Here is a 27666-nt window from a genome sequence, read left to right on the forward strand (position 1 = left end):
ACCTGCTCAACCTCTCTCTGTAGCTTAAGTGCTGAAACCCAGGCAACATTCTAGTAAATCTCCTCTGTACCCTCTCCATTTTGTCGACATCCTTCCTATAATTTGGCGACCAGAACTGCACACCATACTCCGGATTCGGCCTCACCAATGCCCTGTACAATTTTAACATTACATCCCAACTTCTATACTCGATGCTCTGATTTATAAAGGCAAGCATACCAAACGCCTTCTTCACCACCCTATCCACATGAGATTCCACCTTCAGGGAACAATGCACAGTTATTCCCAGATCCCTCTGTTCCACTGCATTCCTCAATTCCCTACCATTTACCCTGTACGTCCTATTTTGATTTGTCCTACCAAAATGCAGCACCTCACACTTATCAGCATTAAACTCCATCTGCCATCTTTCAGCCCACCCTTCCAAAAGGCCCAAGTCTCTCTGTAGACTTTGAAACTCTACTTCATTATTAACTACACCACCTATCTTAGTATCATCTGCATATTTACTAATCCAATTTGCCACACCATCATCCAGATCATTAATGTAAATGACAAACAACAGTGGACCCAACACAGATCCTTGGGGTACTCCACTAGACACTGGCCACCAACCTGACATACAATTGTCAACCATTACCCTCTGGTACCTCCCATTCAGCCATTGTTGAATCCATCTTGCAACCTCACTATTAATACCCAACGATTTAACCTTCTTAATCAACCTTCCATGTGGAACCTTGTCAAATGCCTTACTAAAGTCCATATAGACAACATCCACAGCCTTGCCCTTATCAATTTCCTTGGTAACCTCTTCAAAAAATTCAAGAAGATTAGTCAAACATTAGGCATTCATAGCAAGGGGATTTGAGTGTAGGAGCAGGGAGGTTCTGCTGCAGTTGTACAGGGCATTGGTGACAATAGACAATAGACAATAGGTGCAGGAGTAGGCCATTCAGCCCTTCGAGCCAGCACCGCCATTCAATGCGATCATGGCTGATCACTCTCAATCAGTACCCCGTTCCTGCCTTCTCCCCATACCCCATCACTCCGCTATCCTTAAGAGCTCTATCCAGCTATCTCTTGAAAGCATCCAACGAACTGGCCTCCACTGCCTTCTGAGGCAGAGAATTCCACACCTTCACCACTCTCTGACTGAAAAAGTTCTTCCTCATCTCCGTTCTAAATGGCCTACCCCTTATTCTTAAACTGTGGCCCCTTGTTCTGGACTCCCCCAACATTGGGAACATGTTTCCTGCCTCTAATGTGTCCAATCCCCTAATTATCTTATATGTTTCAATAAGATCCCCCCTCATCCTTCTAAATTCCAGTGTATACAAGCCCAATCGCTCCAGCCTTTCAACATACGACAGTCCCGCCATTCCGAGAATTAACCTAGTGAACCTACGCTGCACGCCCTCCATAGCAAGAATATCCTTCCTCAAATTTGGAGACCAAAACTGCACACAGTACTCCAGGTGTGGTCTCACCAGGGCCCGGTACAACTGTAGAAGGACCTCTTTGCTCCTATACTCAACTCCTCTTGTTACGAAGGCCAACATTCCATTGGCTTTCTTCACTGCCTGCTGTACCTGCATGCTTCCTTTCATTGACTGATGCACTAGGACACCCAGATCTCGTTGAACTCCCCCTCCTCCTAACTTGACACCATTCAGATAATAATCTGCCTTTCTATTCTTACTTCCAAAGTGAATAACCTCACACTTATCTACATTAAACTGCATCTGCCATGTATCCGCCCACTCACACAACCTGTCCAAGTCACCCTGCAGCCTTATTGCATCTTCCTCACAATTCACACTACCCCCCAACTTAGTATCATCTGCAAATTTGCTAATGGTACTTTTAATCCCTTCGTCTAAGTCATTAATGTATATTGTAAATAGCTGGGGTCCCAGCACCGAACCTTGCGGTACCCCACTGGTCACTGCCTGCCATTCCGATAGGGCCCCATTTATCCCCACTCTTTGCTTTCTGTCTGTCAACCAATTTTCTATCCATGTCAGTACCCTACCCCCAATACCATGTGCCCTAATTTTGCCCACTAATCTCCTATGTGGGACCTTGTCGAAGGCTTTCTGAAAGTCGAGGTACACCACATCCACTGACTCTCCCCTGTCAATTTTCCTAGTTACATCCTCAAAAAATTCCAGTAGATTTGTCAAGCATGATTTCCCCTTCGTAAATCCATGCTGACTCGGAATGATCCCGTTACTGCTATCCAAATGCTCAGCAATTTCGTCTTTTACACCTGGAGTATTACGTACAGTTTTGGTCTCCTAATCTGAGGAAAGACATTCTTGCCATAGAGGGAGTACAGAGAAGGTTCACCAGATTGATCCCTGGGATGGCAGGACTTTCATATGAAGAAAGACTGGATAGACTCGGCTTGTACTCGATGGAATTTAGAAGATTGAGGGGGGATCTTATAGAAACTTACAAAATTCTTAAGGGGTTGGACAGGCTAGATGCAGGAAGATTGTTCCCGATGTTGGGGAAGTCCAGAACAAGGGGTCACAGTTTAAGGATAAGGGGGAAGTCTTTTAGGACCGAGATGAGAAAGTTTTTTTTCACAAAGAGAGTGGTGAATCTGTGGAATTCTCTGCCACAGAGGGTAGTTAAGGCCAGTTCATTGGCTATATTTAAGAGGGAGTTAGATGTGGCCCTTGTGGCTAAAGGGATCAGGGGGTATGGAGAGAAGGCAGGTATGGGATACTGAGTTGGATGATCGGCCATGATCATATTGAATGGCGGTGCAGGCTCCAAGGGCCGAATGGCCTACTCCTGCACCTATTTTCTATGTTTCTAAGGGCCCCTGGAGAGTGATACTTGTACTGAACTCTGTACAGAAATGAAGTGCACTGTACCTCGCTCGGCCCATGTGACAGATAAAAGTGCTGTTGAATTGAATGAGAGCAGGTTTTTAATTTAAGATGGACACAAAATGCTGGAGTAACTCAGTAGGTCTGGAACGTTCGTGTAGGAAGGAACTGCAGATGCCGGTTTAAATCGAAGATAGTCACAAAATGCTGGAATAACTCAGCGGGACGGGCAGCATCTCTGGAGAGAAGGAATAGGAGAAAATTGAGGAAATCCTAGCACAACCAGAGAGCAGGTCTGGACTACTATCTACTTCCTTGGTGACCCTTGGACTATCTTGATCGGACTTTACTGGCTTTACCTTGCACTAAACGTTATTCCCTTATCATGTGTGTACATGCTGTAAATGGATCGATTGTAATCGTGCGTTGCCTTTCCGCTGACTGGTTGGCACGCAACAAAAAGCTTTTCACTGTACCTCGCTCGGTACACGTGACAATAAACTCGACTGAACTGAACTGTGTGATGTTTTGGGTCAAGACTCCTTCATTCAGTCTGAGAGTCAGGGGAGAGGGAAACTAAAGGTATGAAAAGGTTCAGAATAAATCAGAGCCGGCACTGATGGCCAAGGAAAGGTGGAGCCCACAATGGTCCATTGTTGGCTGTGGAGGAGGCGAAAACGAAGGGATACAAACAGATTCAGGGAAAAGAAGGGTCTCGACCCTAAACATCATCCATTCCTTCTCTCCAGAGATGCTGCCTGTCCCGCTGAGTTACTCCAGCTTTTTGTGTTTGTCTTCCGTTCAACTCTACCACGAGACAGGATTGAGCCTCAAGCAATGCCTGGAACAGATACGATGTCCATTCTGCCACTCCATCAAGTACGTCACAGGGTGGTGCAGTTGGTAAAGCCACTGCTTCACAGCGCCAGAGACCCTGGTTCGATCCTGATCTCGGGTGCTGTCTGTGTGGAGTTTGCACGTTTTCCCCATGACCGCGTGGGTTTTCTCCGGGTGCTCCGGTTTCCTCCCACATCCCAAAGACATGCTGGTTTGAAGGTTAATTGGCTTCTGTAAATTGTCTCCAGTGTGTGGGATTGCCGGTCAGCACAGACTCGGTGGGCCGAAGGGCCTGTTTCTACGTTGTATCTCTAAACTAAACTAAACCTTTCGAAGTTGATGATGCCAAAATCTTTTGACAAACTTGTTTCCCAATTTAAACTTGTTCTTCTGCGGATCTATAAGGGGCAAATAAGGTAAGTCCAGAGATTTCAGAACTTGATTTTTGTTTTAGTCTGAAATAAATAATATATAATGTTCCACCTCAGCCATTCCAATTTATAAATGCCTCCTGAAGGCACAAGAAGCTACAAATGCTAACTGGCCCGCTGTGTTTCTTCAGCATTTTGAATTTTGCTATTAAAATCTCATGCAATGTGCTGTGAACAAGACTTGGATCATCTGGCATTTCTTCAAACTGTGAAAGCGAAATAAATATAGCTTAGTCTAGGGATACAGCATGGAAACAGGCCCTTCGGCCCATCGGGTCCGTGCCGAGCAGCGATCCCCGCACATTAACACCATCCCATACCCACTAGGTACAATTTTTACGTTTACCAAGCCAACTAACCTACAAACCTGTACGTCTTTGGAGTGTGGGAGGAAACCGAAGATCTTGGAGAAAACCCACGCAGGTCACGGGGAGAACGTACAAACTCAGTACAGACGGCGCCCGTGGTCAGGATGGAACCCGGGTCTCTGGCACTGCGTTAGCTGTAAGGCAGCAACTCTACCGCTGCGCCACCGTGACCGCCCAGTGGAATCTTCTGAATGGTCCTTCCACAGGCTAGGATAATGTCCCCAGTTTACAACCCGCCTCATCGTAGACATTGAGGACGTACATCAAGAATCCGTCAACCTTAAAAATATCCACTGACTTGGCCTCCACAGCCGTCTGTGGCAACGAAGCCCACTGATTCACCACCCTCTGACTAAAGAAGTTCCTCCTCATCTCCTTTCCAAAGGTACGCCCTTTAATTCTGAGGCTGTGACCTCTGGTCCTAGACTCTCCCACCAGTGGAAACATCCTCTCCACATCCATTCTATCCAGGCCTTTCACTATTCATTTTTCTCTGGAACTGTAATGCTACAACGCGCAGAAACTTTATTCTGCTCTCTGGTTTCTCTCTCTTCACTCTACCTGTTGAACTTAATTTGCTTTGGTGTCTTACAACCCAGCAGTATGAGTATTGATTTCACTCATTTCAAGTAACCCTCACGTTCCCTCTCTCCCCTTCCCTCCCCCACGCTTGCAACTTTCACTGTTTTTATCCTTTCGTTTTCGCCTCTTCCATCTTGCCCACACGGACTAACATGCCCCATCTACACGAGTCCCACTTGCCCGCGTTTGGCCCATATCCCTCTAAATCTGTCCTATCCATGTACCTGTCTAATTGCTTCTTAAACGTTGCGATAGTCCCTGCCTCAACTACCTCCTCCAGCAGCTCGTTCCATACACCCACCGCCCTTTGTGTGAAAAAGTTACCCCTCAGGTTCCTATACAATCTTTTCCCCTTCACCTTAAACCTACGTCCTCCGGTTCTCGATTCCCCTAGAGTCTGGGCACGAGACTCTGTGCATCTACCCGATCTATTCCTCTCTTGATTTTACACACCTCCACAAGATCGCCCCTCATCCTCCTGCGCTCCAGGGACGAGAGTCCCAGCCTGCTCAACCTCTCCCTACAGCTCAGGCCCTCGAGTGCTGGCAACATCTTGCAATCAAAGCAGGATTGATGGCCTCCTCAAAGTTGCGAAGGCCAATTTCGGCTGATGGGTAAAATGGAGGTCGTGTCAGGAATGATTTGTCCCTGCCTTTGTTCATGATATATATTATCCACAGCCAGCTGGGTTTGGCACTCAGTGGGTGAAGGGGAACGGAAGCACAACGCTAGTTGATGGCTGTCAGGAGCACTCTTCATGGCTGGTTGCACAACCTGATTGTCAAAGACAATTCCACAGAGACCGCCTTCACTCCCGCGGGGTGAACGATGGGGACATAATTGAAACAGAAAGAGAACTTCCCCACTCTCATTTTAGTTCAGTTTAGAGACACAGCGTGGAAACAGGCCCTTCGGCCCACCGAGTCCACGCCGACCAGCGATCTCCCCTTACACTAGCAATATCACACACACACTAGCACTAGACAATAGGCAAGAGAGGGCTAGATAGAGCTCTTAAGGATAGCGGAGTCAGGGGGTATGGGGAGAAGGCAGGAACGGGGTACTGATTGAGAATGATCAGCCATGATCACATTGAATGGCGGTGCTGGCTCGAAGGGCCGAATGGCCTACTCCTGCACCTATTGTCTATTGTCTAATAGGTGCAGGAGTAGGCCATTCGGCCCTTCGAGCCAGCACTGCCATTCAATGTGATCATGGCTGATCATTCTCCATCAGTACCCCGTTCCTGCCTTCTCCCCATACCCCCTGACTCCGCTATCCTTAAGAGCTCTATCCAGCTCTCTCTTGAATGCATTCAGAGAATTGGCCTCCACTGCCTTCTGAGGCAGAGAACTAATTCCACAGGTTTACAACTCTCTGACTGAAAAAGTTTTTCCTCATCTCCATTCTAAATGGCCTACCCCTTATTCTTAAACTGTGGCCCCCTTGTTCTGGACTCCCCCAACATTGGGAACATGTTTCCTGCCTCTAACGTGTCCAACCCCTTAATAATCTTATACGTTTCGAAGGCAGAATTAGGCCATTCGGCCCGTCAAGTCCATTCCGCCATTCAGTCGAGGCTGATCTATCTCTCCCTCCTAACCCCATTCTCCTGCCTTCTCTGCCTAACCCCTGACACCCGTGCTAATCAAGAACCTATCTATCTCTGCCTCAACAATATCCACTGACTTGGCCTCCGCTGCCTTCTGTGGCGAAGAATTCCACAGTGTGGCTGGAATTGTGTTGACACCTGCCTGGCTTACAGGCAGATTTGACTTTGACTTGAAATGCACTCGACCTGAAGTGCCTGTCGCCAACGATATAACTCATGTGGAATCTGCAGCATTTATGTTAGTAAAAATAGCTCCAGCTAAGGTAGAGTAACGGGAGATGTGCAGTTTAGTAGGATTGAGTGTTTGGCAACTGGTGCTTCAGAACAGCGTAGCAAGTTTAACTGTCGTTAGGGGGCGGGGGGGGGGGGGGTTTGGGGGGAGCGAGGAAAGATTGCATTTCATTCCCTCAGAGCCTTTTCTGCTTGAATCCCTGCCATCCGAGCCTTAAAAAGCCCAGAGGCAGAACTCAAGGGAACCATTTATTATGGATTCACAAAATGCTGGAGTAACTCAGCAGGTCAGGCAGCATCTCAGGAGAGAAGGAATGGGTGACGTTTCGGGTCGACACCCTTCTTCAGTCTGAAGAAGGGTCTCGACCCGAAACGTCACCCATTCCTTCTCTCCCGAGATGCTACCTGACCTGCTGAGTTACTCCAGCATTTTGTGAATAAATACCTTCGATTTGTACCAGCATCTGCAGTTATCTTCTTATACATTTATTATGGATAGAACATGGCTGCCATTCAATGCATTTGCTACCAGGTGGTGTCTTGCGAAATTATCCCACAGTAAAAATTAACTGCTGCAATCTTTCGTTCATAGGTTAAGTTTATGATAATCGGCCATCGTTATAATTTTAGAAATGTGCATATTTAACTTTGAGTTCAGTTTGGTGATATGATATCGGCGGCAAGGTGGTGCAGCGGTAGAGTTGCTGCCTTGCAGCGCCAGAGACCCGGGTTCCGTCCTGACTACGGTTGCTGTCTGCTCCTGTGACCCTCGTGGGTTTTGTCCTGGTGCCCCGGTTTCCTCCCACACTCCAAAGACGTACAGGTTTGTAGGTCAATTGGCTTCGGCAAAAATTGTAAATTGTCCTTGGTGTGTGTAATAATAATAATAATAATGTATTTTATTTATATAGCGCTTTTCATATACTCAAAGACGCTTTACAGAGATTTAGAGAACATAGGGAAATTAATAAATAGATAAATAAGTAAATAAATAAACGAACAGAGAAAGGAGACAGAAGGTGAGGTGACCTTCAGTGGTTGAAGGCAGTACTGAACAGGTGAGACTTCAGCGATGTTTTGAATGTGGTGAGTGTGGAGGAGTCTCTAACGTTTTGGGGTAGTGAGTTCCATAGGGTGGGAGCAGCGATGGAGAAAGCCCTGTCCCCCCAGGATCTGAGTTTGGTCCGGATGTGGGGGGATAGGAGATTGGCAGCAGCAGAGCGGAGGGTGCAGGTGGGAGTGTGCCTGTGGAGGAGGTCGGTCAGGTAGGATGGGGCCAGGTTATGGAGGGCTTTGTAGGTTATGAGGAGGATTTTGTACTGGATTCTCTGGGGGATGGGGAGCCAGTGGAGTTTATAAAGGACGGGGGTGATATGGTCACGGATCGGGGTGTGGGTGAGTAGACGGGCAGCGGAGTTTTGAATGTATTGAAGTTTACTGATGATTTTTGAAGGTGCGCCATAGAGGAGGCTGTTGCAGTAGTCCAGACGGGAGGTGATGAAGGCGTGGATGAGTGTTAGTGTACGGGGGATGGTTGGTTGGCATGGACTTGGTGGGCTGAATGGCCTGCTTCCATGCTGTGTCTCTCTCTCTCTAAAGCATAGAAACAGACCCTTCGGCCCACCGAGTCCAGGCCAACCATCGATCACCCGCTCACATTCGTTATCTCATGTTATCCCACTCTCTCATCCACTCCCTGCACACTAAGGGACCAGCGGGCGGCACGGTGGCGCAGCGGTAGAGTTGTTGCCTTACAGCGAATGCAGCGCAGGAGACTCAGGTTCGATCCTGACTATGGGGGCCGTCTGTACGGAGTTTGTAAACGTTCTCCCCGTGACCTGCGTGGGTTTTCTCCGAGATCTTCGGTTTCCTCCCACACTCCAAAGACGTACATGTATGTAGGTTAATTGACTGGGTAAAAAATGTAAAAATTGTCCCTAGTGGGTGTAGGATAGTGTTAGTGTGCGGGGATCGCTGGGCGGCGCGGACTCGGTGGGCCGAAGGGCCTGTTTCCGCACTGTATGTCTAAATCTAAATCTAAAATTAACCGATTAACCTACAAACCTGCACGTCTTTGGGATGTGGGAGGAAGCCGGAGCACCCGGAGAAAACCTGCACGGTCACGGGGAGAACGTGTAAACTCCACGCAGACAGCACCCGAGATTAGAATCGAACCCTGGTCTCCGGCAGGGCCAGGCAATAGTTTAAGGAAATGTGTTTTGATAATTAAACTCAAACTGAGCAGGGACGGATGTCGGGAGGCCCCACGGTGGCGGGGTGAGCGAGTGAGTGGATGGAGCGCAGGCCCTTCAGCCCACCAAGTCCACGCCAACCAACCATCCCCACGCGATCTGGGTGTCCCTGTTCATCAGTCACTGAAAGGAAGCATGCAGCTACAGCAGGCAGTGAAGAAAGCCAATGGAATGTTGGCCTTCATAACAAGAGGAGTTGAGTATAGGAGCAAAGAGGTCCTTCTGCAGTTGTACAGGGCCCTAGTGCAGATTTGGTCTCCAAATTTGAGGAAGCATATTCTTGCTATTGAGGGCGTGCAGCGTGGGTTTACTAGGTTAATTCCCGGAATGGCGGGACTATCATATGTTGAAAGACTGGAGCGACTAGGCTTGTACACACTGGAATTTAGAAGGATGAGAGGGGATCTTATCGAAACGTATAAGATTATTAAGGGGTTGGACACGTTAGAGGCAGGAAACATGTTCCCAATGTTGCGGGAGTCCAGAACAAGGGGCCACAGTTTAAGAATAAGGGGTAGGCCATTTAGAACTGAGATGAGGAAAAACTTTTTCAGTCAGAGAGTTGTGAATCTGTGGAATTCTCTGCCTCAGAAGGCAGTGGAGGCCAATTCTCTGAATGCATTCAAGAGAGAGCTGGATAGAGCTCTTAAGGATAGCGGAGTCAGGGGGTATGGGGAGAAGGCAGGAACGGGGTACTGATTGAGAATGATCAGCCATGATCACATTGAATGGCGGTGCTGGCTCGAAGGGCCGAATGGCCTCCTCCTGCACCTATTGTCTATTGTCTAGTGCAAGGAGCGGCGGTGGAAGAAGGTCCGCGTTGGGCGTGGCACTGAGCCAGACCCACCCCTACTTTACCCATCCAATGCCCCCACCACATCCCGGCCTTCACGTGCGGAAATAAGGAACCACACGTCTCCTTGGGCCAAGGTCGGACTTTTCAGAGACTTGGAAGTTGCTTGATTACTTTCTTGATTCAATTTCTTGAAATCAATTACTTGATTAGTACGGTGTCTGATCGATCTCTGCCTCCTAACCCCATTCTCCTGCCTTCTCCCCGATATCTCTCCCACAAAATGCTGGAGTAACTCAGCGGGACAGGCAGCATCTCTGGAGAGAAGGAATGGGTGACGTTTCGGGTCGAGAGCCTTCTTCAGACTGACAGTATGATAGGACTGGATAGCAGGCATTTCACTGTATCTCTGTCCACGTGACAATATACAGACCACCATTGAACTATTGAAGAGCATTCTAACATTTTGGATAACTCAAGATTTCTCTGAGAGGAAAAATACAAAGCAATAATGGCGTATTTAGATTGAGATTAAATTGTTGACCTTCTCAGAGTATCCTCAGAGACCAGTGTAAGAGAGAGAACAATTCTGCCAGTAATTCCTGAATAATCAGGCCCTGATTAATATTTACATCTTGTTGTGTAGCTACACACAATAAATAGCAGCAAAATACCCAGGAGTGGAAGGAATTAGTCAAAGTGAATATGTAGACGTGTACCCAATACTTCAGGAAATAAACGATCTCGACAGCGGGACACGGTGGCACAGCGCCAGAGACCCGGGTTCCATCCCGTCCTCGGGCGCTGTCTGTGCGGAGTTTGCAGGTTCTCCCCGTGACCTGCGTGGGTTTTCCCCGGGTGCTACGGTTTCCTCCCACACTCCAAAGACGTGCGCATTTGCAGGCTAATTGACTTCTGTAAATTGTGAATTGTCGCGAGTGTGTGTAGGATAGTGTTAGTGTGCGGGGTGATCGATGGTTGGCATGGACCCAGTGGGCCGAAGGGCCTGCTTCCACACAGTATCCCGAGGCTAAACTAAACTAAAGGTTATCTCAAGATTGGGGCACTTAGCCGCTTAAAAGATGGACAAAGAGGTTCCCAGCGTAGGGGGGGGGGGGGGGGGGGGGGGCAGCCTAGAACAAAGCAGACATCCTCTAGGTGGTGACTCTTTACATACTTTTGTTTGCAATCTCACTGTAACCTGTCACATTTTTTCAGTTTAGACCTACAAACCTGCACGTCTTTGGAGTGTGGGAGGAAACCGAAGATCTCGGAGAAAACTCACGCAGGTCACGGGGAGAACGTACAAACTCCGTACAGAAGGCGCCCGTAGTCGGGATCGAACCCGGGCCTCTGGTGCTGTTAGGCAGCAACTCTACCACTGAGCCACCGTGCCGCCATGTGTAGGAAGGAACTGCAGACGCTGGTTTACATGGAAGATAGGCACAGAGTATTGGAGTAACTATTCTCCATTCGACCCGCTGAGTTACTCCAGCAGTTTGTGTCTGTCTTCCTGAAACATATGATCACCTTGCTGTTTATCGGTGCTTGTGGTGGGTCACGTTGCCACTATGTTTACTGCTTTAGAATAGTGACAGTGCTTCACAACATTCAGTGGCCATGACAGAAACAAAATGATTCTTGCTTTGCGTTCTGATGGCATGTTTGCCAGGGGACTCGTTCTCTGATTGCCACCGACAACTCTTGAAACCACTGTCACAAACTGCTTTCATGCTGAACTACTATAGAGTCATAGAGTGATACAGTGTGGAAACTGGTCCTTCGGCCCAACGCACCCACACCGGCCAACATGTCCCAGCTACCCTAGTCCCACCTGCCTGCGCTTGGTCCATATCCCTCCAAACCTGTCCTATCCATGTACCTGTCCAACTGTTTCTTAAATGATGGGATAGTCCCAGCCTCAACTACCTCCTCTGGCAGCTTGTTCCATACACCCACCACCCTCTGTGTGAAAAAGTTACCCCTCAGATTCCTATTAAATCTTTTCCCCTTCACCTTGAACCTATGTCCTCTGGTCCTCGATTCCCCTACTCTGGGTAAAAGACTGTGCATCTACCCGATCTATTCCTCTCATGATTTTGTACACTTCTAGAAGATCTCCCCTCATCCTCATAAACACCAAGGAATAGAGACCTAGCCTACTAAACCTCTATCTGTAGCTCACACCCTCTAGTCCTGGCAACATCCTCGTAAATCTTTTCTGAACCCTTTCAAGCTTGACAATATCTTTCCTATAACACGGTGTCCAGAACTGAACACAATATTCTAAATGCGGTCTCACCAATGTCTGATTGAGAATGATCAGCCATGATCACATTGAATGGCGGTGCTGGCTCGAAGGGCCGAATGGCCTCCTCCTGCACCTATTGTTTATTGTCTTATGCAACTGCAACACTATCTACCTCTTTGGTGACCCTCGGACATTCCTTGGACGGACTTTGCTGGCTTTACCTTGCACCAAACGTTATTCCCTTGTCATGTTTCTTCACACTGTAAATGGCTCGATTGTAATCATGTGCTGTCTTTCCGCTGACTGGTTAGCACGCAACAAAAGCTTTTCACTGTACCTCGGTACACATGACAATAGACTAAACGGAACTGAATTGCTTTCAGTTCTTCCTCTCCTCAGCAGCAATTACTTAAAATCTCCCTCCTGTTTCTTCCCATTTCTTTTTCAGTTTATTTAGGATTATTTAGTTTATTGCCATGTGTACCGAGGTACAGTGCAAAGTTTCTGTTGCGTGCTAACCAGTCAGCAGAAAGACAATACATGATTACAATGGGCGGCACGGTGGCGCAGCGGTAGAGTTGCTGCCTTACAGTGAATGCAGCGCCGGAGACTCAGGTTCCATCCCGACTACGGGCGCCGTCTGTACGGAGTTTGTACGTTCTCCCCGTGACCTGCGTGGGTTTACTCCGAGATCTTCGGTTTCCTCCCACACTCCAAAGACGTGCAGGTTTGTAGTTTAATTGACTGGGTAAATGTAAAAAATTGTCCCTAGTGTGTGTAGGATAGTGTTAATGTGCGTGGATCGCTGGGCGGCGTGGACTTGGTGGGCCGAAGGGCCTGTTTCAACTCTGTATCTCTAAATCTAAAAAAATCTTTTTTTTAAATCGATCCATTTACAGTGTACAGAGACATCGATGAGGCAATAACGTTTAGTGCAAGGTAAAGCCATCGAGGATAGTCCGAGGGTCACCAATGAGGTAGATAGTAGTTCAGCACTGCTCTCTGTTTGGGGTTGGGTGGATCAGCTGGGGAGGAACTGTAGATAGACACAAAATGCTGGAGTAACTCAGCGGGACAGGCAGCATCTCTGGAGAGAAGGGATGGGTGACGTTTCGGGTCGAGACCCTTCTTTTCCCTGAATCTGGAGGTGTGCGTTTTCACGCCCTCTCCTTGCTTATCGGGACTGTGTTGTCCCTCTTCGTTCTTCACCTTCGTTTTTCGCTTCTCGCCGACCTCGAATCAATCTTGGTGGCACGTCACAAACTAATTAAACTGAGGCCTCATTAGTGAAAACAAACAGGTATGAGGGGAAGTCAGTACCCTGGTGAGAAACACACTAGCAACTGTAATTAATCTTTATATTAAACTACGGGCTAACCTTGGGAGGGAAGCAGATGCTAATAAACGGCACAATTACAAATAAAAATCTGAACTGTGCATATTTAACGGCCTTGTGAGCACAATGTGAGCAAAATGCTGAACTCAAAACGCAATGCAAATCCATTGCAATCCCTTCACAACGCAGCAGATTGCAGTCTCTTGTGCCTCCATTGAATGCTTGCCTTTAGCAGTTTGTTGTGTGGGAAAGAACAGCAGATGCTGGTTTAAATCGAAGGTAAACATAAAGTGCTGGAGTAACTCAACGGGTCAGGCAGCATCTCTGGAGAGAAGGAATGCGTGACGTTTCTGGACAAGACCTGTCTGAAGATGGGTCTCGACCCGAAACGTCACCCATTCCTTCTCTCCAGCTTTTTGTGTCCACAGCAGATTGCTTCTTGGTGTTCACTACTGAATGACTAATCAGGGGAATGGAAGAAGGGTCTCGACCCAAAACGTCACCTATTCCGTTTCTCCAGAGATGCTGCTTGACCCGCTGAGTAAATCCAGCACTTTGTGTCTATCTTTGGTATAAAGCAGCATCTACAGCTTTTTGTTTCAACTAAAGACAACAAGCATTCAATGGAGGTACAAGAAACTGCAGATGCTGGAATCTTGCTAGGAACACAAGATGCTGGAGGAACTCAGCGGGTCAGGCAGCATCTCTGGGGGACATGGTTAGGTGACTGTTTGGGTTGGGACGAAGAAGATCCATGTTCTCCACAGATGCTGCTTGACCCGCTGAGTGACTTCAGCATTTTGTGTCTATCTTCAGTGTAAACCAGCATCTGCGGTTTTATTTGTTTCTCCCGTTTTTCACTTCAGCAATCCCATTTCAACAGGAAATTAAGGTTTCGGCCTATTTTGCCACATGCACAGAGGTACAGCGAAAAACGGTGTTTTGCGTGCTATCCAAACAGATCAATTTTATTCAATTTTGTACCAAACTATTCTTGATCAGTACAGGTGTTAGAGATTACGGGGAGAGGGCAGGAGAATGGGGTTAGGAGGGAGAGATAGTTCAGCCATGATTGAATGGCGGAGTAGACTTGATGGGCCGAATGGCCTAATTCTGCTCCTCTTCCTTACGATCTTGTGATACGCTACTAAACCGCAAATTTGCTGGTTCAAAAACAGCTTGTGAGTTCGTCTGGACTTTCTGTGCATTTTCTAAACTCAGACGGAGCAACTAATGTATTTTGAGAAACCAGACATTGTATTTCTACGCTGTTAACACATAACGATCTTGCAAGGTGGCAACAGCTGGCAGCACAGGGAGGTGGTAGATTGGTAGTCGACTGGCACCATTGATTCGTGCCAGTGTGCCTCATGGCCCAGAGGCACTGGTCAGAAGGAATCAACTTCCATTTACAGAGCGTGAGTTAGAAACGTGGAAACGTGGAAACATAGAAACATGGAAACATGGAAACATAGAAACATATCATATATCATATCATATCATATATATACAGCCGGAAACAGGCCTTTTTGGCCCACCAAGTCCATGCCGCCCAGCGATCCCCGTACATTAACACTATCCTACACCCACTAGGGACAATTTTTACATTTACCCAGCCAATTAACCTACATACCTGTACGTCTTTGGAGTGTGGGAGGAAACCGAAGATCTCGGAGAAAACCCACGCAGGTCACGGGGAGAACGTACAAACTCCTTACAGTGCAGCACCCGTAGTCAGGATCGAACCTGAGTCTCCGGCGCTGCATTCGCTGTAAAGCAGCAACTCTACCGCTGCGCTACCATGCCGCCTGGAAACATGGAAACATGGAAACATGGAAACATGGAAACATGGAAACATAGAGACATGGAAACATAGAAATATGGAAACATGGAAACATGGAAACATGGAAACATGGAAACATAGAAACATGGAAATATGGAAACATGGAAACAGCCCGTGTGCTACAGTTGGAAGCTAAACAGCTGCTTTCCATCGGTGTGGAAAATATCACCAATATTTTTATGTGCAAAAGTACGAAATAAATTTTTTATGAATGAATGAATGAATGATTATCACATGGGCGGCACGGTAGCGCAGCGTAGAGTTGCTGCTTTACAGAGAATGCAGCGCCGGAGACTCAGGTTCGATCCTGACTACGGGTGCTGCACTGTAAGGAGTTTGTACGTTCTCCCCGTGACCTGCGTGGGTTTTCTCCGAGATCTTCGGTTTCCTCCCACACTCCAAAGACGTACAGGTATGTAGGTTAATTGGCTGGGTAAATGTAAAAATTGTCCCTAGTGGGTGTAGGATAGTGTTAATGTGCGGGGATCGCTGGGCGGCACGGACTCGGTGGGACGAAGGGCCTGTGTTCTCTCTGTATCTCTAAACTAAACTAAACATCTGCGGAAAAAAAATTGGTTAATTCTGTAAAATAGTACCTCGGGAATATATATTTTTCACTTCCAGCTGACAGCTCAACATCTTAAGCGGAAGATGGGACTTATGATGGCACAGCGTTCCCCCAGCATTGAACTGTGAGCTCAGGTCAATGGAGAGAACTTTGGAACCCAAACTGTAGTTCAGCATCTAGAGCTTTGCAAGCTGGGCACTCACAGTATCATTAATCAGAGTTTGCAGGGTGATCTTATAAAGGTGCAGAAAGTCACAAGGGAATCGACAGGGGCGAATACTCAAGAGTCCATTTCTCTCAGAATTAGGCCATTCGGCCCATCAAGTATGCTTCGATCGTGGTATCCATCAGGAATGCAATGGGGTATGAAAGATAAAAATGAAAAAGGGGGGGGCAAGGGGGACTAGAGAGGGTGAGGAAAAGGAGAATGGAAATCCATGTTCATAAGTGATTCGGCCCATCAAGTCTACTCCCGCCATTCAATCATGGCTGATCTATCTCTCCCTCCTAACCCCATTCTCTTGCCTTCCCCTGACACCCGTACTAATCAAGAATCTATCTATCTCTGCCTTAAATATATCCCCTGACTTGGCCACAACAGCCCTCTGCGGCCATGAATTCCACAGATTCACCACCCTCTGATTAAAGAAGTTCCTCCTCATCTCCTTCCTAAAGGAACGACTTTCAATCCTGAGGTTCCGACCTCTGGTCCTGGACTCTTCCAGTGGGAACAGCAAATGGGAACAGAAGGAGATTTATAAGGGAGAACAAAGCGACAGAGCAGGAGAATGGTGCTTCCTACCGTAGTTCTTTAAAAGGCTCGGCCCGGATTTGCGGTGTTTCAATAGATCTTTCAAAGACGGCACCTTCAGCACCTGCAGGGAAAGATTGATCGACGTTAATTCCTCTTCTTCTTCTTCTTGCGTATGGCGTGCACAGCCTAAAGTTGTAGGTCAAGGGTAGACATCCAACCTTGCAACCTTCACGTGGTCTACCCTGTTTCGACTAACGCAATCAACCCGACGTGACCGATCGGCGTTAACGAAGAGATATCACAACTCATGCGGAGGTGCCGGGGAACAGCCCACAACTCTCCATTTAGTTTTAGTTTAGCTTAGAGCGGCACGGTGGCGCAGCGGTAGAGTTGCTGCCTTACAGCGAATGCAGCGCCGGAGACCCTGGTTCGATCCCAACTACGGGTGCTGTCTGTATGGAGTTTGTACGTTCGCCCCGTGACCTGCGTGGGTTTTCTCCGAGATCTTCCGTTTCCTCCCACACTCCAAAGACGTGCAGGTTTGTAGGTTAATTGGCTTGGTATAAATGTAGAAATGGTCCCTAGTGGGTGTAGGATAGTGTAAGTGCGCGGGGATCGCTGGTCGGCGCAGACCCGGTGGGCCGAAGGGCCGGTTTCCGCGCATGTATCTCTAAACTAAACTAGAGATACAACGTGGAAACAGGCCCATTGGCCCACCGAGTCCGTGCCGACCAGCGATCCCCACACACTAACACTATCCTACACACCCTAGGAACAATAGCACTGTCATACACGCCATAGCACTGTCATACACACACCAGGAACAATTTAATTTTTTTTACCAAAGCCAATTAACCTACAAACCTGGATGTCTTTGGAGTGTGGGAGGAAACCGGAGCACCCGGAGAAAACCCACGCGGTCACGGGGAGAACGTACAAACTCCGTACATGTCGCGCTGCTGCAAGTAAGAGTTTCATTGTTCTGTTTCGGGACAATAAAAGGCTCTTGACTCTATGGGGGGTTCGATGCCTCATTAATCATCACACATTTCTGTGTCACCTGTAGGCTGATTATTTAACCATAAGAGGCCAACGCAGACATGCCGAACCCTGCCCTCACCTCAAGCATAGAAACATAGAAAATAGGTGCAGGGGTAGGCCATTCGGCCCTTCGAGCTAGCACCGCTATTCAATGTGATCATGGCTGATCATCCAGAATCAGTACCCCGCTCCTTCCCTCTCCCCACCCCTCAAACCCACCTTCACACATCCTCCTGCAGTCATGAGTTGTGGATCCAACTTGTAGCCCCACGATACTGAAGCAGATTTAACCTCCTTCAAAGGTTCAATGGTGCTTTTCATAGGTTCTAGCAGCAGAATTAGGCCATTCAGCCCATCAAGTCTACTCCGCCATTCAATCATGGCTGATCTATCGAGGCGGGAACGTCACCCATCCCTTCTCTCCACGGATGCTGCCCGTTCCCACTGAGTTACTCCAGCTTTTTTTGTCTATCTTCAGTGTAAACCAGCATCTGCAGTTCCTTCCTACACATGGCCAATCTATCTCTCCCTTCCAACCCCATTCTCTTGCCTTCTCCCCATATCCCCTGACACCCGTTCTAATCAAGAAACTGTCAATCTCCGCCTTAAAAATATCCACTGACTTGGCCTCCACAGCCGTCTGTGGCAATGAATTCCACAGATTCACCACCCTCTGACTAAAGAAATTCCTCCTCATCTCCTTTCCAAAAGGAATGTCCTTTAACTCTGAAGCTGTGCCCTCTGGTCCTAGACTCTCCCACTAGTGGAAACTTCCTCTCTACGTCCACTCTATCCAGGCCTTTCATTATTTGGTAAGTGCTGTACGGCTCCCTGTTTTATAAATAGCATGTTAGATATGTTAACTGACTTTACTTTCAACATCAATTGAAATCAGATTTACTTAATTCTTCGGGTTTTTACGTTTTATGTCCAAACTAACAATAGATGTGTTGGATAGTAGTTGACTGCTTTTACTTCCAGATCCTTTAGAATATTCTAGAAGGGCGGCACGGTGGCGCAGCTGGTCGAGCTGCTGCCTCACCGTATTGGAGACTCGGGTTTGATCCTGACCTTGGGTGCTGTCTGTGTGGAGTTCGCACATTCTCAGTTTAGTTTATGGTCAAGTGTATCGAGGTACAGTGAAAAGCTTTTGATGCGTGCTATCTAGGGTTGCCAACTGTCCCGTATTAGCCGGGACATCCCGTATTTTGGGCTAAATTGGTTTGTCCCATACGGGACCGCCCTTGTCCCGTATTAGGCCCGGGGGCGCTGTAGGCCCGGACACTGTAGGCCCAGACACTGTAGGCCCAGACACTGTAGGCCCGGACACTGTAGACCCGGACACTGTAGGCCCGGACACTGTAGGCCCGGACACTGTAGACCCGGACACTACATGCCTGGACACTGTAGGCCCGGACACTGTAGACCCGGACACTGTAGACCCGGACACTGTAGGACCGGACACTACATGCCTGGACACTGTAGGCCCGGACACTGTAGACCCGGACACTGTAGGCCCGGACACTGTAGGCCCGGACACTGTAGACCCGGACACTACATGCCTGGACACTGTAGGCCCGGACACTGTAGGCCCGGACACTGTAGGCCCGGACACTGTAGACCCGGACACTGTAGACCCGGTCACTGTAGGACCGGACACTGTAGGCCCGGACACTGTAGGCCCGGACACTGTAGGCCCGGACACTGTAGGCCCGGACACTGTAGGCCCGGACACTGTAGGCCCGGACACTGTAGACCCGGACACTGTAGACCCGGTCACTGTAGGACCGGACACTGTAGGCCCGGACACTGTAGGCCCAGACATTGCATGCCTGGACACTGTAGACCCGGACACTACATGCCTGGACACTGTAGGCCCGGACACTGTAGACCCGGACACTGTAGACCCGGACACTGTAGGACCGGACACTGTAGGCCCGGACACTGTAGGCCCGGACACTGTAGACCCGGACACTACATGCCTGGACACTGTAGGCCCGGACACTGTAGACCCGGACACTGTAGACCCGGACACTGTAGGACTGGACACTGTAGGCCCGGACACTGTAGGCCCAGACACTGCATGCCTGGACACTGTAGGCCCAGACACTGCATGCCTGAACACTGTAGGCCCGGACAGTGTAGGCCCAGGCGCCGCCTAATGGAGGTTGCATAGCAACCCGCATCCCGGCCCGGGCGGCCGCCATTGGTGGAGCGGGAGCACGTGGCCGCTGGCTGGGTGAGGTCACGTGGGGTGAGGAGCGGTGACGTCACCGTGTCCCTTATTTGGGAGCGAGGAAGTTGGCAACCCCTAGTGCTATCCAGTTAGCGGAAAGGCAATACATGACCTTGTGGGTTTCCTCTAGGTGTTCCTCTAGGTATCTTCCCACATCCCAAAGGCGTGGGGGGGGCGGTTGTACATTAATGGGCTTTCTGTAAATGGCCTCTAGAATGTAGGGAGCGGATGAGAAAGTACGATAATATAGAACTAGTGTGAACGGGTGAATGCTGGTTGGCATGGACTCGGTAGGCCGAAGGATCTGTTTTCACGCTGTATCTGAAAACTAAACTAAACTAATCTCGGAAAGGTTTGAAGTCCTTTTTGCAATGCAATAATTCTGAAGAAGAGACGCGATCTACAATGTCACTTATCCGTGTTCTCCAGAGAGGCTGCCTGACCTGCTGAATTACCTGCTGAAATTACCCAGGGTCATTTTTGCTACAGCTAATTTGTACTTGATAATGTTTTCAATGACATTGACTGAAGGGACAAATACTGGGTCAGACTGTGGGAGAGATTCATCTGGTCACCTTTAAAGTCGTTCTATGGACTAGTTTGCATCAACTTGAGAGAGAACACAGATTAATGTTCTGAAGAAGGGTCTCGACCCGAAACGTCACCCATTCCTTCTCTCCAGAGATGCTGCCTGTCCCGCTGAGTTACTCCAGCATTTTGTGTCCACCTTCGATTTAAACCAGCGTCTGCAGTTCTTTCTTACACAGATGAATGTCTCATGTATAGGACAGAGACTCTGACATTGTAGCACTGCCTCTCTGCTGGGGTTTCTGCCAAGACCATCTGTCCCAGTTTCTGTGCTTGGAATTAATCCATAACCTTCTGATTGAGACCGCAAGTCCACCTCACCCCAAAGAAAATAACGCTTCCTCTGCAATTAAGAGGTCACCACAGGAAAGCAACTTACGACTGCTGAGTTAATGAAGCATCTAAAACTATGCAGACACTGTAACCTATTACTTAAGCACTCAGTTACAGAGAGATATTCCAGTAGAATTCAGTTCTACTGGCGCTAGAGTTGCTGCCTCACAGCGCCAGAGACCCGGGTTCGATCCCGACTACGGGTGCTGTCTGTCCGGAGTTTGTACATTCTCCCCGTGACCTGCGTGGGTTTTCTCCGAGATCTTCGGTTTCCTCCCACACTCCAAAGACGTACAGGTTTGTAGGTTAATTGGCTTGGTAAATGTAAAAATTGTCCCCAGTGGGTATAGGATAGTGTTAATGTGCGGGGATCGCTGGTCGGCGCGGACCCGGTGGGCCGAAAGGGCCTGTTTCCGCGCTGTATCTCTAAACTAAATAGTGAAAGGCTTGGATAGAGTTGATGTGGAGAGGATGTTTCCACTGGTGGGAGAGTCTAGGACCAGAGGTCACAGCCTCAGAATTAAAGGACGTTATTTTAGGAAGGAGATGAGGAGGAATTTCTTTAGTCAGAGGGCTGTGAGCAATATTGGGTGGGCACCTTATCTGGGGAAGGACGTGCTGGCCCTGGAGAGGCTCCAGAGGAGGTTTACAAGAATGATCCTAGGAATGAGTAGGTTAACAAATGATGAGATTTTTTTTTAGATTTAGAGATACAGCGCGGAAACAGGCCCTTCGGCCCACCGAGTCCGCGCCGCCCAGCGATCCCCGCACATTAACACTATCCTACACACACTAGGGACATTTTTTTTACATTTACCCAGTCAATTAACCTACATACGTGTACGTCTTTGGAGTGTGGGAGGAAACCGGAGCACCCAGAGAAAACCCACGCAGGTCACGGGGAGAACGTACAAACTCCGTACAGACAGCTCCCGTAGTCAGGATCGAACCTGTGTCTCCGGCGCTGCATTCGCTGTAAGGCAGCAACTATACCGCTGCGCCACCGCGAGCTTTTGACGGCCCGGGCCAGGCGGCCGCCATTGGTGGAGCGGGAGCACGTGGCCACTGGCTGGGCGAGGTCACGTGGGGCACGGGGCAGTGACGCCACCTTGTCCCGTATTTGGGAGAGAGGAAGTTGGCAACCCCTAACCCAGACCGGTCGGGTTAAAATCACCCCAGAGACCCGACAGCTTCTGCGGGAGACCAGGGATGGAAGGGATGAAGACAGTGGAGGCCAATTCACTGGATGTTTTCAAGAGAGGGTTAGATTTAGCTCTTAGGGCTAACGGAATCAAGGGATTTAGGGAAAAAGCAGAAACGGGGTACTGATTTCGGATGATCAGCCATGATCATATTGAATGGCTATGCTGGCTCGAGGGGCCGAATGGCCTACCCCTGCACCTATTTTCTATGCTTCTATATTTTTATGGGCCAAACACATGCAGGTGGGACTCACGTGGATTATATATTATCTATATATGTTATCTATCTATATATGTAATATATATATATATGTGTGTGTGTGTGTGTGTGTGTGTGTGTGTGTGTGTGTGTGTGTGTGTGTGTGTGTGTGTGTGTGTGTATGTATATATATATATATATATATATATATATCATCTATATATATCATCTAGATATATAATCTATAAATATTATCTATGTGTATTATCTATATATATTATCTATATATACACTGGAATTTAGAAGGATGAGAGGAGATCTTATCGAAACGTATAAGATTATTAAGGGGTTGGACACGTTAGAGGCAGGAAACATGTTCCAAATGTTGGGGGAGTCCAGAACAAGGGGCCACAGTTTAAGAATAAGGGGTAGGCCATTTAGAATTGAGATGAGAAAAAACTTTTTCAGTCAGAGAGTTGTGAATCTGTGAAATTCTCTGCCTCAGAAGGCAGTGGAGGCCAATTCTCTGAATGCATTCAAGAGAGAGCTAGATAGAGCTCTTAAGGATAGCGGAGTCAGGGGGTATGGGGAGAAGGCAGGAACGGGGTACTGATTGAGAATGATCAGCCATGATCACATGGAATGGCGGTGCTGGCTCGAAGGGCCGAATGGCCTCCTCCTGCACCTATTGTCTATTGTCTATTATCTATACATATATATGTTATTTATATATATTATATATATAGACCTATATATATTATCTATATATATTATCCATATGTATTATCTATATATGTATTATCTATATATGTACATCTATATATGTACATCTATATGTACCATCCATATATTATCTATAGATATATCTATATATATTATCTATATATTATCCATATATCATATATGTATCACCTATATATATTATCTATAGACATATTATCTATACGTATTACCTACATATATTATCTATATATATTATCTATATATATATATAATCTATATATATTATCTATGTGTATTGTGTTTGCAGACCTGATATGCTGCCGTAATGTTCCGTTGTCAGGACATTTGACAGATAAACTCTCCGGACTTTTCTATGTTCTAATTCACTTTTCTTCTTTATTTAAAAGTGGGGTGAGGGTTTTCACCGCACCAAGGGCAGTATTCTGTACAATCACACAGTCACATTGAGAAGTCTGTGGCCTAGAAATCGTGCCGATCCTAGAACGTGTGCTAAAACAAGTCTGGGTGAAGGACATGTGACAGTTACATCTGGGGCTTGGCAAAGTGACCTCCCATCATGCACGACATGCACCAAGTAGTGCAGGGAAGCAAGATGATTCCTCGGCCTCTAATAGAGTCAAGAGCACACACATTCAGGCCCGGTGGCGCTGTCTGTACGGAGTTTGCACGTTCTCCCTGTGACCCCGTGGGTTTTCTCCGGGTGCTCCGGTTTCCTCCCACGCTCCAAAGACAGCGGGCTTGCAGGTTAATTGGATTCTGTAAATTGTAAATTATCCCTGGTGTGTGTAGGATAGTGCGGGTGTACAGGGTGATCGCTGGTCGGCACGGACTCGGTGGGCCGAAGGGCCTGTTTCCACGCTGTGTCTCTAAACCAACCTAAAGTGACCTACAAAGGAAGATATCAGTGTGTAAGTGTCTGTGGATTGGACATTAGGCCTTGCGTTGTAACTGCTTTGCCTTCTGTTAAGTTAATCCACTATTAAAATATTTGTAGCGGTATGCCTGGCCTGGAAAAACTGCTAAGAAAAAAACTCTCAAGTTATTTTGTAATCTGTTGGGAACAATGAACTAATCGATGATAGGCTGCAGAACTGTTTTGCTTTCATAAGTGAACTGCTAATGATGTCACGTGGGAGGTGATAATCTCGGGGTATTAAGTAACTTGGGACATAATTATAATTTTTTTTCAATTTAATTGTCTTTCACCGTTAAGCCATGCTAACGTAAGCAATTAGGTCCAATTGGCACATGGCAGTTCTATTTTGACGTGATTTGACATTTAGCAGAACTAATTAGTCCTTTGGAGAGTCTTTTAAATTCTTCACATCAGAAATATCGGCGTTTTGGTTGGGTTGGGTAAAGAGAAGTGTGACCATCTAAAGGCAAGTCTCCTGTCCCCATTATTTGAGTTCCTCATCAACAATGGCGCAGCGGTAGAGTTGCTGCCTCACACGCCGGAGACCCGGGTTCGATCCCGACTACGGGCGCCGTCTGTACGGAGTTTGTACGTTCTCCCCGTGACCAGCGTGGGTTTTCTCCGAGATCTCCGGTTTCCTCCCACGCTCCAAAGACGTGCAGGTTTGTAGGTTAATTGGCTTGGTACAAATGTTAAATTGTCCCTAGTGGGTGTAGGATAGTGTTAGTGCAAGGGAATCGCTGGTCGGCACGGACTCGATGGGTCGAAGGGCCTGTTTCCACGCTAGAGCACTAAATTAAACTAAACTAAACTAATTATTTTACACACCCATGCAAGTTAATAATAATCACCGTGAATAGCACACGAGATGGAATTTACACCTGAATGTTATTGAGTATCAAAGAATCAAATCGTGCCAGAGGTCATTTGGGCTCTCACGTCTCCCGAACTGTTTGCCGAAACAATTCACAATCCATGTTATTTTGTTCAGAAAGTTTTCCCATCATTAGAATTTAGACTTTGGAGATACAGCGCGGAAACTGGCCCTTCAGCCCATCGAGTCGTCGTTGATCAGCGATTACCATGTATACCAACACTGCCCTACACAGTCGGGACAATTTTTACAATCAACATGCAAACCTGCACGTCTTTGGAGTGTGGGATGAAACCAGAGCACCCGGAGAAAACCCACGCAGTCACAAGGAGAACATGCAAACTCTGTACCGACAGCGCCCGTGGTGGGGATCGAACCTGGGTCTGTGGGGCTGCAAGGCAGCAACTCTACCCGCTGCGCCACCGTTCCGCCCTTGTGTTTCGCGTATTCCTCCTCTTTCTTGAACATGACTAGAGTTTAAGAAAAGTCAGGTTTAACAGCGTGCGTGATTAAAAATTCCAAACCTAAGACTCGTAAGCGATCAGCACCAACCACCACTTCACTCTCCTCGGCAGAAAATAACAACTTCCCGGTATTGGAGTTGACCTCAAACCTCTTCCCTCGTGCTTCTATGGCTTCACTCCCTGCGGAAAAAAACACAAACAACCGTGAGGCCCTGGAAATCCAGGAACGCTGTGTGAAGAATAACAAGCGGCCGACCATTTTAAACCCCACTTATTAAAACAAAAGGCACAGAATGCTGGAGTAACTCAGCGGGTCAGGCAGCATCTCTGGAGAACATGGATAGGTGACGTTTCACAGAGTGCTGGAGTAACTCAGCGGGTCAGGCAGCATCTCTGGAGAACGTTTCAGGATGGGCCCATCCCTTAGACTGATTGCAGATGGGAAAATAAAGCTGGAAGAGAGGAGGGGCAGAGCAAAGCCTGGCACGTAATAGGGAGAAGGTAGACACTAAATGCTGGAGTAACTCAACTGGAATCTCGACCCGAAACGCCACCTATTCCTTCTCTCCCGAGATGCTGTCTGACCCGTTGAGTTAATCCATCATTTTGTGTCTACCTTCGATTTAAACCAGCACCTGCACTTTTTTTCCTACAGGTAACAGGAAGATACAGGTGAGGGGGTGGGGGGGGGGGATAGTCAGATGGTTGGACAAAGGCCAGAGATTTAGTTTAGTTTAGTTTAGTTTAGAGATACAGCGCAGAAACAGGCCCTTCGGCCCACCGAGTCCACACCGACCAGCGATCTGTTTCTGCGCTGTATCTCTGAACTAAACTAAACTAAGATGAATAGATTGGGTAGACGCATAGAATCTCTTGCCCGGAATCGAGAATCAGAGGACAAAGATTTAAGGCAAGGGGAGGAAGTTTTAATAGGAACCTGAGGGGTACCTTTTTCACACAGAGGGTGTTTGGGATGAGCTGCTGGAGACAATAGACAATAGACAATAGACAATAGGTGCAGGAGGAGGCCATTCGGCCCTTCGAGCCAGTATCGCCATTCAATGTGATCATGGCTGATCATTCTCAATCAGTACCCCGTTCCTGCCTTCTCCCCATACCCCCTGACTCTGCTATCCTTAAGAGCTCTATCCAGCTCTCTCTTGAATGCATTCAGAGAATTGGCCTCCACTGCCTTCTGAGGCAGAGAATTCCACAGATTCACAACTCTCTGACTGAAAAAGTTTTTCCTCATCTCAGTTCTAAATGGCCTACCCCTTATTCTTAAACTGTGGCCCCTTGTTCTGGACTTCCCCAACATTGGGAACATGTTTCCTGCCTCTAACGTGTCCAACCCCTTAATAATCTTATATGTTTCGATAAGATCTCCTCTCATCCTTCTAAATTCCAGTGTATACAAGCCTAGTCGCTCCAGTCTTTCAACATATGAAAGTCCCGCCATTCCGGGAATTAACCTAGTAAACCTAGTCTGCACGACCTGGAGGAGGTAGTTGTGGCAGGTAATATTGCAACATTTAAGAAACATTTGGACAGGTACATGGATAGGATGTGGGTCAAATGCAGGCAGGTGGGACTAGTGTAGATGGGACATGTTGGTCGGTGTGGGCAAGTTCGTCTGAAGGGCCTGTTTCCACGATGTGTGACTCTATGACTCTATAGGCTAAACTAAACTGAACTAAATTAAACTAAAAGAAACTAAGGTCTTTGCCTAAACAATGGAAACTGAAGAAGCATGGGGGAAGAGGTGACATGGTCAGAAAAGCTTGGTGGTGAACAGGGAATGATTATTATGTTGAAATATATACCTGCCACTAAGGCGCAAATCCTTAATGGAAAAAAATGATTCATCTGTGACCGACAAGAGAAATTAAAAATAGGCTTAAATCCAAGAAAGAGGCTTAACGTGTTGTCAGAAATAGCAGTAAGTCAGAGGATTGGAAGCATTTTAGAATTCAGAAAATAAATTCAGAACACCAGATTGATAAAGAAAGCAAGGAAATATCAGGGTGTATTTGTTCAAATACATAAACATGGATTATAAGAGTTCATAAGTTCACAAGTTCTTGGAGCAGAATAAGGCCATTCGGCCCATCAAGACTACTCCGCCATTCGAACATGGCTGATTTATCTTTTTCCCTCTCAACCGCATTCTCCTGCCTTCTCCCCGTGACCTCTGACACCATCTTTTGTAGAGAGTGTGGAACGGTTGAGATAAAACAGCTGAGGTGAGGAGGAACTTTTTCACCCAGAGAGTTGTGAATTTGTGGAATTCTCTGCCACAGAGGGCAGTGGAGGCCAAATCACTGGATGGATTTAAGAGAGAGTTAGAGAGAGCTCTAGGGGCTAGTGA

The 27666-nt window shown here is 47.5% G+C and overlaps 1 protein-coding gene across 6 annotated transcripts in view; it reads right to left on the reverse strand.

The window, feature by feature from the left end:
- The window catches only part of sgcd (sarcoglycan, delta (dystrophin-associated glycoprotein)), a 231276-nt gene that overhangs the window by 12601 nt on the left and 191009 nt on the right, over positions 1-27666 (reverse strand). For all 6 annotated transcript variants that reach the window (XM_078411036.1, XM_078411033.1, XM_078411034.1 and 3 more), the window contains 2 exons: positions 25359-25478; positions 16750-16822 (listed from right to left, as the gene is read on the reverse strand). In XM_078411036.1, the coding sequence (XP_078267162.1) occupies positions 16750-16822; positions 25359-25478 (193 nt within the window). The remainder of the gene's footprint in view (positions 1-16749; positions 16823-25358; positions 25479-27666) is intronic.

The sequence above is a fragment of the Rhinoraja longicauda genome, chromosome 14 (assembly GCF_053455715.1).
Source record: "Rhinoraja longicauda isolate Sanriku21f chromosome 14, sRhiLon1.1, whole genome shotgun sequence".
Taxonomy (NCBI): Eukaryota; Metazoa; Chordata; class Chondrichthyes; order Rajiformes; family Arhynchobatidae; genus Rhinoraja; species Rhinoraja longicauda.